The sequence below is a fragment of the Mustela lutreola genome, chromosome 4, assembly GCF_030435805.1.
Source record: "Mustela lutreola isolate mMusLut2 chromosome 4, mMusLut2.pri, whole genome shotgun sequence".
Taxonomy (NCBI): Eukaryota; Metazoa; Chordata; class Mammalia; order Carnivora; family Mustelidae; genus Mustela; species Mustela lutreola.
The window spans coordinates 56,771,989-56,789,327 of record NC_081293.1 but is presented as its reverse complement, the minus strand read 5'-3'; the positions used below and the strand labels follow the sequence as shown (position 1 = coordinate 56,789,327).

The following is a 17,339-nucleotide window of genomic DNA, read 5'->3' as shown; positions in this document are numbered from 1 at the left end:
AGAGTGAAACATTCAGTCGAGGATTAAGTATAGATCAAGAAATAGAAAAGAATAAGTTTCACAAAATAGGAAGATAAATTAGTACTAAAATAAGTAATTGGAAAATGTAAGGTTGGAAATTGTATTCTGGAAATATTGAACTTCATGTCACTTACATTATTTTTTTTAATGTCATTTACATTTTTGTGCTAGGACCCAGTACTACCACAGAAACAGAAACAATTGCTAAATATGAAATAATGGATGGCGCACCAGTAAAAGGTAACAGACTTCCCATTTACTTCTTTTGTGTGATAGGTGATACAGATAGCAGTGTTCATGGCAGTTTCGTTTGGAAGTATTTATGCAGTGTAAAAATATTTGTGAATTCTTTTTTTTTTCTTTAAGATTTTATTTATTTGTCAGAGAGAGAGAGTGAGCACAGGCAGACAGAATGGCAGGCAGAGGCAGAGGGAGAAGCAGGCTGCCTGCCGAAAAAGGAACCTGATGTGGGACCTCGATCCCAGTACGCTGGGATCATGACCTGAGAAGTTCAGCTGCTTAAGCAACTAAGCCACCCAGGCGTCCCAGTATTTGTGAATTCTTAAATGATTTTTATAATGATGTTTTAAAAATCATCTTTGTATATATACTAAAAGACTGTAATAGTACTTTCAAGTCTGAAATAAGGTTTAATTTTTTACTTAGTTTAAATTTTAGTATTTAGAGACTCCTGGTGGCTCAGTTAGTTGATCCTCTTTCTCTTGATCTCAGCTCAGGTCTTGATCTCAGGGTTGTGAGTTCAAGGCCGACACTAGGCTGGGCACTGGTCTCTACACCAGGCATGGAGCCTATTAAAAAAAAAAAAAAAGAAAGAAAGAAAATGTGGGCGCCTGGGTGGCTCAGTGGGTTGAGCCGCTGCCTTCGGCTCAGGTCATGATCTCAGGGTCCTGGGATCGAGTCCCGCATCGGGCTCTCTGCTCAGCAGGGAGCCTGCTTCCTCCTCTCTCTCTCTCTGCCTGCCTCTCTGCCTACTTGTGGTCTCTCTCTGTCAAATAAATAAATAAATCTTTAAAAAAAAAGAAAGAAAGAAAGAAAGAAAATGTAAATTTAGTATTTAGAAGAGACATTTATATATTATCTTTTCTCTAGTTCTGAATTTATAATACTTTGTCTTCTGTTACAATAGTTTATCTTGGTAAGTCTTTTTTTTATTAATGCTGAATACAAGGTGCTGTAGAGCTGAGCATTCATTTCTGTGGGGTTCTGTAGTCCTTATAGCCCCCAAGAAAACAAGCATTTCCATTATTATCTTTAGTATCCAAGATAATAAAGCCAGTATTTATAATTTTACTTTTTTTAAGATTCTAAATTTTTTTTTTTTAGTAATCACTATACCCAACATGGGGCTCGAATTTATAGCCATGAGATCAATAGTCACATGCTCAGGGTGCCTGGGTGCCTCAGTGGGTCAAGCATCTGCCTCAGGCTCTGGTCATGATCCCAGGGTTCTGCTCAGTGGAGAGCCTGCTTCTCCCTCTCCCTCTGCCTGTTGCTCTCACTGCTTGTGCTCTCTTTCTCTGTCCAATGAATGAATGAATGAATAAATAAAATCTTAAAAAAAAAAAAATAAAGTCACATGTTCTACTGACTGAGCCAGGCAGGTTCCCCAGTATTTATCATTTTACATTTGTATCTTTGGCTTTTTCTCACTCTATTAGTAGTTCTTTTAAAAAGTAGCTATTGGGGTGCCTGGGTGGCTCAGTGGGTTAAAGCCTTTGCCTTCAGTTCGGGTCGTGATCCCAGGGTCCTGGGACCGAGCCCTACATCAGGCTCTCTGCTCAGTGGCAAGCCTGCTTCCCCCCTCTCACTCCGCCTGCCTCTCTGCCTACTTGTGATTTCTCTCTGTCAAATAAATAAATAAAATCTTTAAAAAATGAAAAATTTTTTTAAAAAGTAGCTATCATTTATTGAGTGTCAACTGTAGGTAAGGCATTGTACTCTGAGGTGCTCTGATATTTCCTTTAACTTAGGTGATGGTATCTCTTACTCTACAGATTAAACTGAGTTACAGAGAGGTTAAAAATCTTGTTAAAGTGTAGGGGAGGCAGACCTTTACCTCTCCCCATCTTAGTATTTCAGCTGGGACTCTCAGAAGGACAGATTAATAAAGGAAAAAAAGTTTATCAATGCATGCAGTGCACATCATGCACGAAAAACCTCAACAAAAAATAACCAAAACAGTGGCTTAGAATTTCAGCATACATAGCATCTTCAAAAGAACAATAAATTTTGAGATCTAACTGGACAAGGGAAGGTAGTTGCAGGCTTCCAGGGGTGTGGCGAGCTGTGCGAAGGTAAATAAATCTGAGGGAGGAAACAAGTGGAGTAAGGTTTATTTGCTGATTCCTAATCAGCCTTCTCTGGGCTAATGAGAATATGTCTTCGTTAAAAGAATTTATAGTCTGCCTTTAGGCAGAAAATAGGGAGCCTTTTCTGCTCTTTGCTACTTTTTAATTGCCTTCAGCTCAAAATAATTTTTATGTCAAAGAGGCAGATTTTGTGGTGACATAATCTGGTTTCTTTTAATAGCTACTCATTGCAGAGTTGGTGTTTGAGCCCAGGGCTTTCTAACTTTAAGACCCGCGTTGAGTGCGTGCATGCGTGCGTGTGTGTGTGTGTGTGTGTGTGTGTATGTGTATGTATACTCCTGTTAAGCAAGATTACTTTGTAAAATTTTGGCAACCACTTAGTTTTTTGTTTTGTTTTAAGATTTATTTATTTGACAGAGATCACAGTTTGATGTGAGGTAATGGGTCATGTATCTTTCAGGAAATTGATGTGCACAAGAAAATTATTACATATAAAAGATTCAAACAATATGCAAATAGCTACCCTTAGGAAAGAAGCCACGAGAATCTGAATAGTCTTTTTGGTAACGAAGGAATAATCTTCATTTAGAACATGTTTGTTGCTTTGGGTGAATTAGTTAAGTATTGAAAAACTTACTCGCATGATTAGAAATTATGGTGAACTTCATGAAGAGTAACCAAACTACTAGAACAGCACTTACCTGCTGGCACTATTCTGAGCATTTTACATATATTAACTCATGCAGTCTTTACAGAGCTCTACAAGAGGGATATTACTGCTCTTCTCCATTTCATAGATAAAGAACTTGAAACAGAATGGTTAAGTGACTTGGCCAGGGTCACACAGCAAGTAAGTTATAGAGTTGGCATCTGAATCCAGGCATTCTGACTCTAGAGCAGTGGTTCTCATCTAGGGGCAGTTTTGCTCCACCTACCGCCCCCTGAACATTTGATGTTGCCTGGAGTTATTTTTGGTTGCTGCACTTGGGGAATGCTGCTGATATCTAGTGAATAGAGGCCAAGGAAGCTGCAGTTAATAGGACGTTACCCACAATGAAGAATTATTGGACCCCAAATGGCAGTAGTGCCACCGCTGCGAGTCCCTGGTCTAAAGATTTTGTTACGTTGAGACGCCTGTGTAGCTCATTTGGTTAAATGCCTGCCTTCATCTCAGCTCATGATCCCAGGGTCCCAAGATTGAGCCCCACATTGGTCTCCCTGCTCAGCAAGGAACCCACTTCTGCCTCTACCTGCTGTTCCCCTTGCTTGTGCTCTCTCTCGAATTTTCTGACAAAATCTTTTAAAAAATTAAAAAAAAAAAACAAAAAAGCTTTTGTTAAGCTGCCATCTCATGAAAAAATGAAGTGTTAGTGTCTTCTCTATAATGCTTAGTTTAGGTGTTATGTGACCATATTTAATCATCTTTAAAATTAAATGCAAATTGCTTTTCTTTCAGGTGAATCAATCCCAATAAGACTATTTTTAGCAGGATATGATCCAACCCCTACAATGCGAGATGTGAACAAAAAATTTTCAGTAAGGTACTTTTTGAATCTAGTCCTTGTTGATGAGGAAGACAGAAGGTACTTCAAGCAGCAGGTATGGTGCCATGTAGGCTGATGTTTTGTTCTGTGGCAGTTCTGAAAACACCTGGAAAGCTCTCACCTTTCTCAGCTTTACAGTACTGAGCAAGTGGGAGGTTCTGTGATAAGGAAGTAGGTGTGACTGGAATAGTGTTGTGATAGATCTCTTCCTGTCATTCTACAGGATTCCAGAATGGGCTGTAATTTGGCAGAGCTTTTATTTTTCTTTTGACAGTTTTGTTTTTTTATAAAAACAATACCTACTGTTTGTTAAAAAAAAATGAGGCAGTAAAGAACAAGACAACAAAAATTCCACCACCATTGTGATTAGTTTCCATACAAACTTGAATGTGTGTATTTAGATCATATGTGTGTTGTTTTTTAATTTGCTTCTTGAAATCTGTAGATTTCAGTTATCACTTTAAATTATTTCATTAACTTATGGATTCTGGCTTTCCATGCTGTTACCAAATCTAATATTTTTTATATGAAATATTTATCATAGAACTACCTCTCTTTTTTTTCAGTGAAGATTGTGAGTGGAGTGCTCTTTTATGAATCAGATTAATAAATATTTGAATTTCAGTTGAGTACTCAAAACTAAATGAGAAGTTGCTCTGCACTGAGTATTGTGAAGAATATAAAAACTACCTTTTATAAACATACTTTGTGCTCAAGGTCCTCACATTGCATATGTATGGAAAGAGAAAAATTATAAAAGCTAATTAACAGAAAAATTACAGTTTGACAATAATTTAGAAGAGAGAAAACCTTTTATGCTGATACTGCCATAATGTTATAAAATTAAACATAGGTAATTGTAACTCAGGATAGAATAGGGGAGCCTGCATGCCTGTCAGTTAAGTGTCTGACTCTTGATTTCAGCTCAGGTTATGATGGTCATGATCTTAGGGTCGTGAGATCGAGTCCCTCATTGGGCTCTGTTCTGGTGTAGAGCCTGCTTGGGATTTTCTCTTTCTTCTTCTTCGGCCCTCCACCCCGTAAAAAAAGATAGATTATGTAAACTTTACAGTTTCTAAACCAGTTACATATTGTAGCCCTATTGAATAAATACATTGCTTCCCACAGGCATTCATTTGGGTGTCATTTGATGACCGATATAAACAGCCTGTCATGAGTTTATAAAGCAGATTTTGGGATTTTTTAATTTTAGGAATTTAAAAGAAATTTTAGGATGGATTGATTGGAGCGGGATTTGAATAGGCAGAGGAATAAGTATTTGAAGAATATATAGGAAAAATTGCAGGGCAAGTTTATTTGGAGTGCATTGGAGAAGAGTGTTAACTGTTTGGCTGGTGGGGGAACAGAGTGATGTGGGTAATTTGAATAAAGGTTATGAAGGATCTTGAATGCCTGGCTTGAGATTTATCCTAGAGGTGCCAAGAACTACTGAAGTGCGATCCAAGCAGTGTTTTAGACTACGCTGGTAGTGACTGGAAGGATGGGTTAGAAAGGGGCCTCAGGCACTGGAGGCAGAAGCATCTACCAGGAAGCTCTTTTGGAGTCTAAGGTTGAAGTGATAAAGGTTTGAACTTGGATAAGGGCAAAATAGCAAACCAAGGACAGATTTTAGGAATTCTTTAAAGCATTTAATAGCTAGAATTTTGTGCCAGATTGGATTGGTGGTGGTGGTGGTGTGCATTGCTGCTGATGAGAGGGGAGCGGCAGGGTTGGCAGAAGGGGTGGTCCGAGATGAGAATTGCAAGAAGGTAAGTCACGCAGCAAAGAGAACAGCTTTTTTGGGGAAGAGTTTAATTTTGTTTTAGTTAAAATTGAAGTGGCATTATTTCCATGGTGAAGATTTAAGGCGTGATATGAGAATATTAATTTGTTGATGTCTTGCATGTTTTACTAGGAGATCATTTTATGGAGAAAAGCTCCTGAAAAATTGAGGAAACAGAGAACAAACTTTCACCAGCGATTTGAATCACCAGAGTCACAGGCATCTGCTGAACAGCCCGAAATGTGAACTGAATAGGAGAAAAAAAGAAAAGCAAAAAACTCCTATGTCCATTGAGATGAAGTTAGCTTGTTAAAGATGGCTGCAGCTTGTTGTGGGGGAAAGGCCAAAACTCCATTTATAATAGTCTTCCTTTATCTTACAGTGCTGCATTTATTTTATGATACAACTAAATGTTCTTCATGTATATACATTAAAAAAAAAGCGCTTTCTTTGAAACACTGGAACTTTCTTAAGCTGCCGTTTTTTTCTTTCCTTTTTTTTTTTTAACTGCATACTTTGACCTGATGATAAGCACCCAGATATGCATAAACATAAACATTAAAGATTTTCATGTGAGTAGGCTGGTATTTGTAATTTTGCTTTTCTTTGTAATGTTGATTATACTTTTCTCCTTTTTCATGCTAACAATTACCTCTATTCTCTACATGCAAAAAATTAAATAGTTTGTGTTCAAATAGAAATAGAAAAATTGACTGGGCCTTACATCCGGCAAAGATTTAAAACATGGCATCTCAATATTTTTGAGAAATACATTTATGTTTCTACATGTGTGTTTGAGAAATACATAGGGAGTGTTTCACTGTAGGTGCTTTCGATTCTACCATTCCGTGGCTTCCTGAATTGTATCTTCTTTGAAGTCTTCTGTGGTGTGAATGTTAAAATTTTTCCCTGAGATTATGTGGCATGTCACAGTGGCCTGCTTGCTTGCCTGATCCTCCCTCCCTGCCTCTTTTCTCTTCTGTTCTTTTTCTTTCATTCATTCTTTCCTTTCTCTCTTTCTTTTTTGCCATATTAAGTAACTATTTTGCTACTACTATCCAGCAGGTACACTGTATGTTTTCTGCAATGTAGAGTTGACTCTATGTTGGTGTTTTAGTTAAAACTATATAATTTTTCTATAACTACTTAAAATTTTTTTCTTAATTTAAGGCATCTTTTTACCACATACATACAAATATAATTTTCTTGCCTTCACAAATATTCTCTTCCCTTTCCAGGAGAAAATTTGAGGATGGGGAACTCAGGAGGCCCTGTGAAGCACGTAGTTATCTAGATCTGGACAATTTCATGTTTGTTAACCTGGAACTTTGGCTAGTTCAAACTGAAATGTAATTTCACCCACTCTGTTTAAATTTTGCTAACACTAAATTCAAGTCATTTGTTCAAAGTTCCAAAAGAAGGTTTCAGTCATCTGTTCGTATGCATGGGGTCTGATCTCAGATACACTAAATGTGGGGTGTAGGAACTAAAATGAAACCTGCCGTGTGAAACTACTTTCACTAAGGGTTCACTGGTTTTTGTACCAATATTTTTTTATACACGTCAGCGCAAGTCTTGTCCGTTAACCTTACTTTATGAGTAAGCTAAGTAACCCAAGTTACATTTCTTTAAACCTGTACTACTATGGCACTTTGATAAAATGGTCAGTAACCAACTTCATTATCGGCAAAAGGTTCCATGTGCTGGAGCATCTATTTCAAATGTGGCTATCTGTGAATGGCAATGTTTTCCTTCATGTAAGTGCCTGTTCAGAGTTTCAAAATTTAAAAATGCCAAATATTTTCATGGTCACATGCATGTAGTAAATCTAGGAACTGTTCAAAGAAATTTTGGAAACCAGTTGTGTTTAACCAGCCTCAAATTGTGCAACCATGATGTATAATAAAGGATTTGAAATGATAACCAAGCTTGCTATTTGCATGATTAAAATAGCTCTATTCTCAATTCTCACTGTCAGATTTATCATTGAGGACAGGATTGCTCATAGTTTAGGAAGCTATTTTTGTAACAAATTTTTATAAGTGTTTCAATTTCAAATAGTTATACAATGCTTTTAATTAGGTGGCTTAAAACACTCATAAATAAGATGCTTATCAGTCTGGTTCAGACTTTGTTGTATAACCAATTTGAAGAATAAAGATTGGAAATTAATATTTGATGAATTGAGTAAAAAACTAGAAATAAAAAAAGAAATTTGTGTCTTTAATAAAAAGAGCAGGGGCTCCTGGCTGGCTTAGTTGGTAGAGTATATGACTTTTTTTTTTTTTAATACTCATTTAAGAGAGTGAGCAAGCAGAGTAGGAGAAAAGTGGGGGGAGATAATCCTCCAGCAGACTCTGCTGAGTATGGAGCCCAACATGGGGCTTGATCCCAGGACCCTGAGATTATGACCTGAACTGAAATCAAGAGTAAGCCGCTCAACTGACTGAACCACCCAGGCACCCTGAACATTGCGACTCGATCTCAGGGTCGTGAGCTCAAGCCCTGGGTTGAAGAGATTACTTACATTAATTTTTTAAAATACCATTTCCATTGGTTCTCAACCCTGGTTGCATGTTCAAATCACTTTAGCTTTTTAAAATAACCATGTCCTACCCAGACCAGTAAAATCAGAATTTCAGGGGCGAGGGTCACAGTGTTTTTAAAAAAAACATCCAGGGTAGGGAACCTGGTTGTCTCAGTTGTTAAGCGGCTGCCTTTGCCCCAGGTCATGATTCCAGTGTCCTGGGATTGAGTCCCGCATCCCAGCCTGCTTCTCCCGTTCCCACTCCTGCTTGTGTTCCTTTTCTCTCTGTCAAAAGTCTTAAAAAAAAAAAAAAGAAAAAAGAAAAATCCAGGGTTGGGAACCACTGTCTAAACCATATAAATGGTTGTTTCCATCATTAGTAAAGAGTTGTGTGTGATTTTTTTTCTTGTAGTTTTGCACTTCTATATTTTTGAAGATTATTTATTTTAGAGAACGTGCAAGCAGGAGGAGGCGGTGAGGGAGAGAATCTCAAGGAGACTCCATGCTGAGTGGGGAGTTGGATGTGCGACTCACGATATTGAGGTCATGACCTGAACCAAATCAAGGGTCAGACACTTAACCAACTGAGCCACCCAGGTGGCCCCTGAACTTATTTTTTTAAAAAGATTTTATTTATTATTTGACAGAGAGAGAGAGAGAGATTACAAGTAGGCAGTGAGGCAGGCAGAGAGAAGGGAAAGCAGGCTCCCTGCTGAGCAGAGACCCTGATGGGGGTCCTGATCCCAAGACCCTGAGACCATGACCTGAGCCAAGGCAGAGCCTTAATTAACCCACTGAGCCACCCAGGCGCCCCAAGAGCTTTTATTTTTTTTTAAGCAGAACTAAAAAAAATACAAGAGGGACACTTTAATCATTTTGAATTTCTGTTAGCAGGATCTGATAGCGAGAATCTAATGAAATAAAATGAGCAGTCATGGGGGGGGTGCTATCTCTGTCCCTATGTAACCCTCTCCCCCATGCTCTTCTCTAAAAGTGAATCTTACAGGCACCTGGGTGGCTGAGTTGGTTAAGCACCTGTCTTCAGTTGGGGTCATGATCGTGGGGTCCTGGGATCCAGTCCCATGTTGGGCTCCCTGCTCAGTGGGGAGTTTGCCTCTCCCTCTCCCTCAGCACCTACCTCCCTCTGCCCCACTTGTGCTTTCTCTCTAAAATAAAATCTTAAACAAAACAAACCATGAACAATCAAATCAGTTTTTTTAAAAAACTAGAATTTTTGTGGGGTGCCTGGGTGGCTCAGTGGGTTAAAGCCTCTGTCTTCGGCTCAGGTCATGATCTCAGGGTCCTGGGATCGAGTCCCGCGTCGGGCGCTCTGCTCAGCAGGGAGCCTGCTTCCTTCTCTCTCTCTCTCTGCCTGCCTCTCAGTGTACTTGTGATTTCTCTCTGTCAAATAAATAAATAAAATCTTAAAAAAAAAAAAGAATGATTGGTAAATTATCATCTACTTTCCCTACTCACACATTTCCTCTCTACCTTGCAGTACTGAATTCTAAAGACCAAAAAGCATTAATTTGTCATATTTGAGGTTTTTAAGTTACACATAAACATGGAGGTTAACATTTAGAAGATGTTAATTCTAAACAAAAAGCACCCTGTAAATCCAAAAAGCATCCTGTAAAGCCCACCCTGGGCTTTTAAAGAAACCACAGTGGCAAATTACAGAATTAAGAATCACGATTCCTTTTAAATGCAATCATCAGATTAAAAACTAGAACACTTAACCGATTCTACCTTAGGCGCTCTTAAATTTGAGAAACGGCTCCCAAAGGAGTTTTATTTTGAAATCATAGAAGGGGGGAAATACATAATTAGAAATAAGTGGTTGGCAGGCAGTGTTTGGAGTTGGTGAGGAGGAAAAACTTTTCTTCTACTTTTTTAGATCTTAGATTCTGTGTTTGGGGGTCTGCTGGTTAAACTGACAAAAGACAAGCAAGGGTAAAGACAGACTGAGTATGAGGGAGTCCACTTAAGGGATAGTTAGAATTTGGGGCCTTATCTTGATAGGGGAAAGGGGGTGAAGGACATTTATACACTACTTCTTAATAGAGAAAGTTGGGGGTGAAAGGGTACTTAAGGGAAAACAAATGACTTAAGAAAGATAAATGGGCCCTTTGGAGAATTGATGGTAGATAGAACCTTCTGTGACGAAGTCTGTTTAGGTATGGGGCCAACTTCTCACTGTACCTGGTAATATCTTTCCTGGTTGCTCCCTGAGAGGGGGTTTATGACAATAAATTTTTGCTTTGAGGCAGAGGACTTCAGGAACTCAAATGCCTGCTCCTCAAAATTGTTATGTCACAGTGACATATTCTAGAGCCCTCATCAATGGGGATCAAGCAAATGGAATACTCAATTCTAAATACTTAGGTGAGTCAGAAGCGTCTTCTTTTCATGCCTTTTATATTCAACAGAATCTGTTGAACAGACCAAAAGGCACTCTCCAGGGGCTTATACTAGCTTGGATGGGAATATAACATATTTTAAGTTTCAAATCAAAGGCATAATGAGGAAATTGTGCACCCTTTAACATCATTTTTAAGACTTGGGGCCTTCTATGAGCATAATACTTATGTCACTCCAGGACAGGAGAAGGCTTAAACTCTCTGCTACAAAAGACCTCCAGTTATTCTAGACTCCTTGGAGAATGCCTGCTCTCCTGCCTGCACTCCACCTAGCTTTTTGTAAGACTCTTCTGGCCAATCTTGCCAGACACCATTTCCATCTCCAAGTCAAAAAGCTAGATGTTCTCTGTTTTGCTGCCAAGGTGTGCTGTGCTCACCTCCAGGACTGCACTTATCACACTTACAAAAGACTTTTAATTTTATGAATTTTAAGCCTCTTGGCTCAGTCTTGTTTTAGTGTACTTTGTGCTTATGACATAATATACACTGAGTATCTGAATAAATGACTGAACCTTATTTTCCTAGTGATTATAAAATTAGGTGTCTTCCTTTAGAAAAAAGTCTGATGAGGGACAGAAACAAAAAATGTCCACCATTAGCCCAGAAGGCTGATCTATAGCCTGCACAGTTTCAATAAGGGTCAGATATGTACTGGTTGCTATATTTTTATTTTTTAAAGATTTTATTTATTTATTTCACAGAGATCACAAGTAGGCAGAGAGGCAGGCGGGGGTGGGGGGGAAGGAGGCTCCCCGCTGAGCAGAGAGCCCGGTTGCAGGGCTCGAGCCCAGGACTCTGTCATGACCTGAGCTGAAAGCAGAGGCTTTAACCCACTGAGCCACCCAGGTGCCCCTGGTTGCTACATTTTTAAAAGGTCTTGTGACAGGGGCAACTGGGTGGCTCAGCCAGTAAAGCAACCAACTCTGGATTTCGGCTTAGGTCATGATCTCAGGGTCCTGGGATTGAGCCCTGTGTTGGGACTCCCTGCGCAGCAGGAAGTCTGCTTCTCCCTCTGCCCCTCCTCCTGCTCACATTCTGTCTCTCTCTCTTTCTCTCTCTCAGATTAAAAAAAAATTATATTCTTAAAATATATTATTTATTTATTTGACAGAGTGAGAGAGCACAAGCAGGGGGAGCAGTAGAAGCAGAGGGCCACTCAGGTGCTCCCAAAAATAAATCTTAAAAAAGTCTCATGACTGCCTCTACATCTCACTGAGTTAATATTGAGCTGAATCATAAGCAGCAGAGAAATATTATGAAAGTAGTTCTATGAGAAGAAATTTGAAGAAAACACTTATGATCTAATACTCCCTGCACATTCTTTTCCCCTTGAACACTAAGCATATAACCGTCACTGGCTTCATACAGCAAAAGTGCAGCCCTTTTTGCCCAGGGGTCCTGTCCCTGTGCTACTTAAACTTACTAAGTTGCATGGTAAAATGGCTCAGGAATTACTTCTTGACTGTCGAGCTCAACGATCCCACAATTTTGGTGGCCTGTACAGGGATTATGGGATGACTCCAAGAGCCCTGGTGCAGCTTGGTAAGCCTTCTTTAGCCCTGGTCTTTGCTTTTTCATTTGTTCCTTTTCAGAGATGTCCTGCATAGTACAATCCTTTGGAACAGGTCTTACTGGAATGCTCAGGAGAGAACCTCTTGCCCATGGCAACGCCACAGGCAGGGACAAACTCCTGCCACCTGGCTGGACACCAGTACCTTGGCCATAATGGTGTTGGGCTCAGAAATCAGGCTCTTCCTGTTTTACCTGTTAATACTTGCATTCTTCTCAGGCATGGGACAGCCACACATGCCATTAGGATGGCCACCAATTTTAAGACACCTGTCTAAGGTTTCTTCCTAAACACCCCAGTGTGATCCCTTGATGAACATAACGCCTGAGACATGTCTGACTGTGCTTCCTGAAAGGGACCAGAGCTAGTGCCCAGTTGGTGCATTCACCCAATGGGGGACAACTCCCTTGGGACTGGGTCATGGATAAAACTCATGAGAAGGTTGCCTGGGTTAGATAGGGGTTCCACACTTTCATTGTTTCATGTCTCTCATCTGTCCTTGCCCATGGGCTGTTTGGCATTTTCAGTCCTGCTCTTAGAATGAAAGTACTTCTCGCTTAGATAGAACACATTTATAATATAAAATAGCTTCTCCTTCCTAACGATGGCCAGGACCTTTACCCCATCCATTAATAATAGATCTAGAGGCTTTCAAAGGGTATTATTATTGGTCTCCAAATACATTGGCTCCCCCAAAATGGAAAGAGGCAGCCCCAATCTCTGTGGTGTTTCAGCCCATTCACCAGTCCCTGTTGTAGTCTAGGATGCAATGGGGAAGGAAAGGGAGGTCGACATAATTTCTCACGTAGTACAAATGTTTCAAAGTGGTCGAGAACATGGAAGCCTCCCGCCACCCTGAACCCCAGGAACTTGTGGCAATATTCCTGTTGGGATGCCATTCAGAAGCTGAGAGGGAGTTTAGGTAGTTAATGTACTCTCTTTGTTTTATAGGAATGAACTATGAGATCGGCTTTCTCAATCCTGAAGGACTCTGTCTTGGGCTGTCTTCTAGTATATTGGAGTCAATTTGGATTTAAAGAAAAAGCACCCCATGCTGTTGGACTATAAAATAAATCCAACCCCCAAGAATCACGACTCTTTTGTAAACAGGGTGCTGTCAAGATCCTTGCATGCCTGCCTGTTTTTCCTAAGTCGCTAGTCTCCTCTTTGCTGCTTCTTTTGTGTGTCAGGTCTGCAATGTGCTCTTGAGAGGACTGGATGAGTGTCTGACTCTTGAATGTGGGTTTTCTCCATCATTAGTTTCCCAGGTTAATGGTTATGATAATTGGAACCAATGATCTGGTTGGTTCACCTTGGGACAGGGACTTTAAGGAATATTCCCCAGCAAGTGCCAAAACTCCCTTTGTTTTGGGGAGGTACCTTGTCTTCCCTGGTTCAACATGGACTGCCTATTTTCACGTTTTTTAAAAAAGATTTTATTTATTTATTTGAGCGAGAGAGAGAGAGAGAGAGCATGCACACACACACACACACACACACACACACACACACAGGTGGAGCAGCAGAGGGACAGGAAGCAGCAGGCTCCCCTTTGAGCAGGGAGCCCAAGGTGGGGCTGGATCCTAGGACCCTGGGATCATGGCCTGAGCCCAAGGCAGACGTTTAACGTCTGAACCACCCACGCGTCCCTCACTTTTCACTGGTGGAAAACAGAAAATGTCTGTCTGCTCATCTATCGAAGCTGAGGAACTTTAGGATCAAGAGTCCTCTTTCTCTGCCCTCTGGGCTTTTATCTGCCTCCAGTCTTGCCAGCAACATCTCACCTACTCTGCCTCCACTTCCCCCTCCTGTTCCCGTACCACCGTGTGCCGAGCACTTACAACACTGGCTCCTGAGGGTCCCCCAGGCTCCTGGCACCATTGCCTCCTGCTCCTCCTACCCTCACTATCAAGGAGTGAAGAGCACCCCACTTCTGCCTCCTTCAGATTTCCCCACAGGTGCCTCAGGTAAGAATTGACGTGGGGCACAAACTGATTGACTTCTAGTGGACTCTGAAACATATTCAGTATTTAAGCTAATTTAAATTCATTAGTCTAATTAAGGTAGAAATGTCTTAAGACTTCTCGGCATTAAAGGTAAAACTTGTATTCTACCAAGGTTTATTAAAGGTCAAATACACTCTTGTTATTGCTGTTGCCAGTTGTCAGAAAAAATGACTTAATATAAGGGTTAATTGTGTTTATCATCAGAGTTTACCAGGGTAATTGTTAAAAAAAAAAAAACAAAAACTGAGTGGGCTAAATAAGAAGGTTTATAGGTAAAACTTCTAAAGAGCTTTCAAAATCTTTGGTAACCTGAAATTTCGAAGTTTTGCTGAGTTAAATGATAAATTGAATTCATTGGATATCTAAGTCTCTTCCAGATAAGAGAAAATACTAAAGCATTGGTTACTGGATGTAGGTTTGTCTGCTTTTGGCTTCTTATTGCAGAGAAACGGAGGATACTTGGGTCTGTTAGCAAATGTGCTTCATGGTTTAGTAGTAAATGTACTATGGGAAAACCTGTTTTTAGAACTTATGAAATGTATTCATGAATTTCAGCTATACAAGAATCCTGGTGTAATAGACAATTCACAATTGGTTCCTACTTAATTTTTACTGGAGGTGAAGGCTTCTGAAAGTTAAAATTCTGCTAAATGTCATTAAGACTGATGGAAATAAGGAAATCAACTTTGCTTATAACAAGCTACATGAGATACATGAGAAAGTTATAAGGGATGGAAATACCTTTTGTTGAGGGAAGAAGAAAGTAATTTTGTCCTAAAATGAGATGGGTTGTTTGGAGAAAAAAGGCTTAGGACAAAGTATAGATAAAAAAGAAAATTGTAGAAGGTTTGCAAAGGGAAATCTTTGGAAAAAAAATTTTACGTGTGGTCAGAATGAAGACTGAGGAATGCCTGGGTGGCTCAGTTGATTAAGTGCCTGGCCCTGGCTTAGATCATGATCCCACGGTACTGGGAGCCCCACGTTGGGCTCCCTGCTCAGCCAATTGGTTTGCTACTGACGGGACAGGAGACCAGGCATCAGATGGCTAGCACCTAATGGAATGCAGTGGTTCTGTGGGCCCAATCTGGGGCCATGGCATGCACCAGCCTGGACTGGAAGATGTACTGTTGGTTATGCCTGGATGCACAGCCATAGCACTAAGACTAGCATAAGTCCAGCTAATACCCCACATCTACAACAATGACGGACAGATGATCCTTACAACTTGAAACAAATTTACCCCAATGTCACCTCTGGACTCTACAGCAATTGGCTTCTGTGATAGTTACTTGTAGACACAGACAGTGATCAATTTCGATCCATGGATAGGGACATCTCTATGACCCTTGGCAGCTTGAAGAAGTTATAGAAGATAAGCCCTTGTCCTTCAACAACCTTAAAGATTTAAGTACTGAAAATTCATCAGGAGGGAAATGATGTGGGACAGAGACAGAAAAATGTTCACCTTTAATCCAGAAGCCACCTAGGCGCCCCTGTTGTTGTTGTTTTAAAGAAGGATTTTAAGCAGGGATCAGTTAATCAGATTTTTAAAAAAAAAATTTATTTTATTTGAGAGTATGTGTGTACATGCGCATGAGTCGGGGGAGAGGCAGAGGGAGAGAGAATCCCAAGCTCACACTGAACGTGGAGCCTGACTTGGGGATCCATCTCACTACCCTGAGATCAAGATCTGAGCCAAAATCAAGAGTCGGATGCTTAACTGACTGAACCATCCAGGCACCCCCAGATTTGTGTTTTCAAAAGATTATGGTGACTGTGGAGTATGGATGTCGGATTGAGAGCAGACAAGGATACCAGTTATGGTTATTGCATTCACCCACTCAAACAAAACACTTACTGAGGCTCTAAAATGTACTAGGTGCTGATAATTATCTCCCAAAGAGAATGACACCTCTCTATCCCATAGAAGCAAAAATTTTATGTTGAACATTCCTGTTTCAATTTATAGAACTCTATGAATGGCTGAAGAGGAAAACCTATATATACTATCATAAAATTCAGACCACATTTTCTACCTGCAAGTAGGTGCAAACAACGTTGCCAGTTAAAATTGTTCCAAGCCCCCCCCGCCACCCCCGGGGCTCCTGGGTGGCTCAGTGGGTTAAAGCCTCTGCCTTTGGCTCGGGTCATGATCCCAGGGTCCTTGGATCGAGTCTATGCTCAGCAGGGAGTCTGTGTCCTTCTCTTGCTCTGTCTCTCTGCCGACTTGTGATCTCTGTCAAATAAATATATAAAATCTTTTTAAAAAAGAGATTTTTTTTTTCCCTGTGAAACTATATTAGAGTACATTACTACATCCATAAGATTAACAACTGCTGATTCTGGCCCAATAATTATAAACGTTTGTCAGGCACATTAACAAAAGGAAGACCATCAGCCTCAGCCTCATTGCGTATTCAATATTTGGCTCATTCATTCTTCCAGTTTCCAAATCTGATGAGACATTCCTGTTTGATGGCATTTTCAGTCATTTTTAAATTGTCTAAGGATTTGTTAAGTCTCTCCATTTCATACACATGGTGTCCACAATTCAGACACACTAATCCACCATTTTCAGCTAGAAATTTTGCTATAGTTATAATTGGTTTTCCTCCCTGTTTTGTTTTGTTTTGGTGGGGTTGTTCCAGTCTATCCTAGACATTTACTAATTTATTGCTCAAAAATTTAAAAACTATTTGCCAAATACAGAAAGAAGCCTGACTTAATTCTGGCATTTAAATTATTTCAATATGCCTTTCCATAGTTAAGCCTCTGATTACATCCTTTCCTCTGACAGGAATTTCCTTAAAACGTCCCTATTTGTCTTGTTTGTTTGCTCTGAAGTCTGGCAGAAACTTCCTTAAGGATCTGAAATTGCTCCTTTCTTTGAACTCTCATTAGCCTAAGATTAACAAGTATTTGCATTATTTAACTTGTACAGTTCACATCACCAAAGCCAGATCTGAAACTTTTGGGGAACAAGGGGTTATCTATTTATATCCTGATGGTTGAAAATATATTCTCTGGGAGTGCCTGGCTGCTTCAGTTGTGGAGCAGTATGCAACTCTGACCTAGGCGTCCTGAGTTGTAGCCTCACCTTGTGGGGAGTGGGGTATAATACTTAAAACAAACACAGAC

General features: G+C 40.1%; 1 protein-coding gene across 3 annotated transcripts in view; it reads left to right on the top strand.

The window, feature by feature from the left end:
- The window catches only part of VPS26A (VPS26 retromer complex component A), a 31,833-nt gene extending 24,232 nt beyond the window's left edge, over positions 1-7,601 (top strand). For all 3 annotated transcript variants that reach the window (XM_059170068.1, XM_059170070.1, XM_059170071.1), the window contains 3 exons: positions 193-261; positions 3,808-3,950; positions 5,811-7,601. In XM_059170068.1, the coding sequence (XP_059026051.1) occupies positions 193-261; positions 3,808-3,950; positions 5,811-5,924 (326 nt within the window). In that variant the 3' untranslated portion in view covers positions 5,925-7,601. The remainder of the gene's footprint in view (positions 1-192; positions 262-3,807; positions 3,951-5,810) is intronic.
- Positions 7,602-17,339: the final 9,738 nt, after the last annotated feature.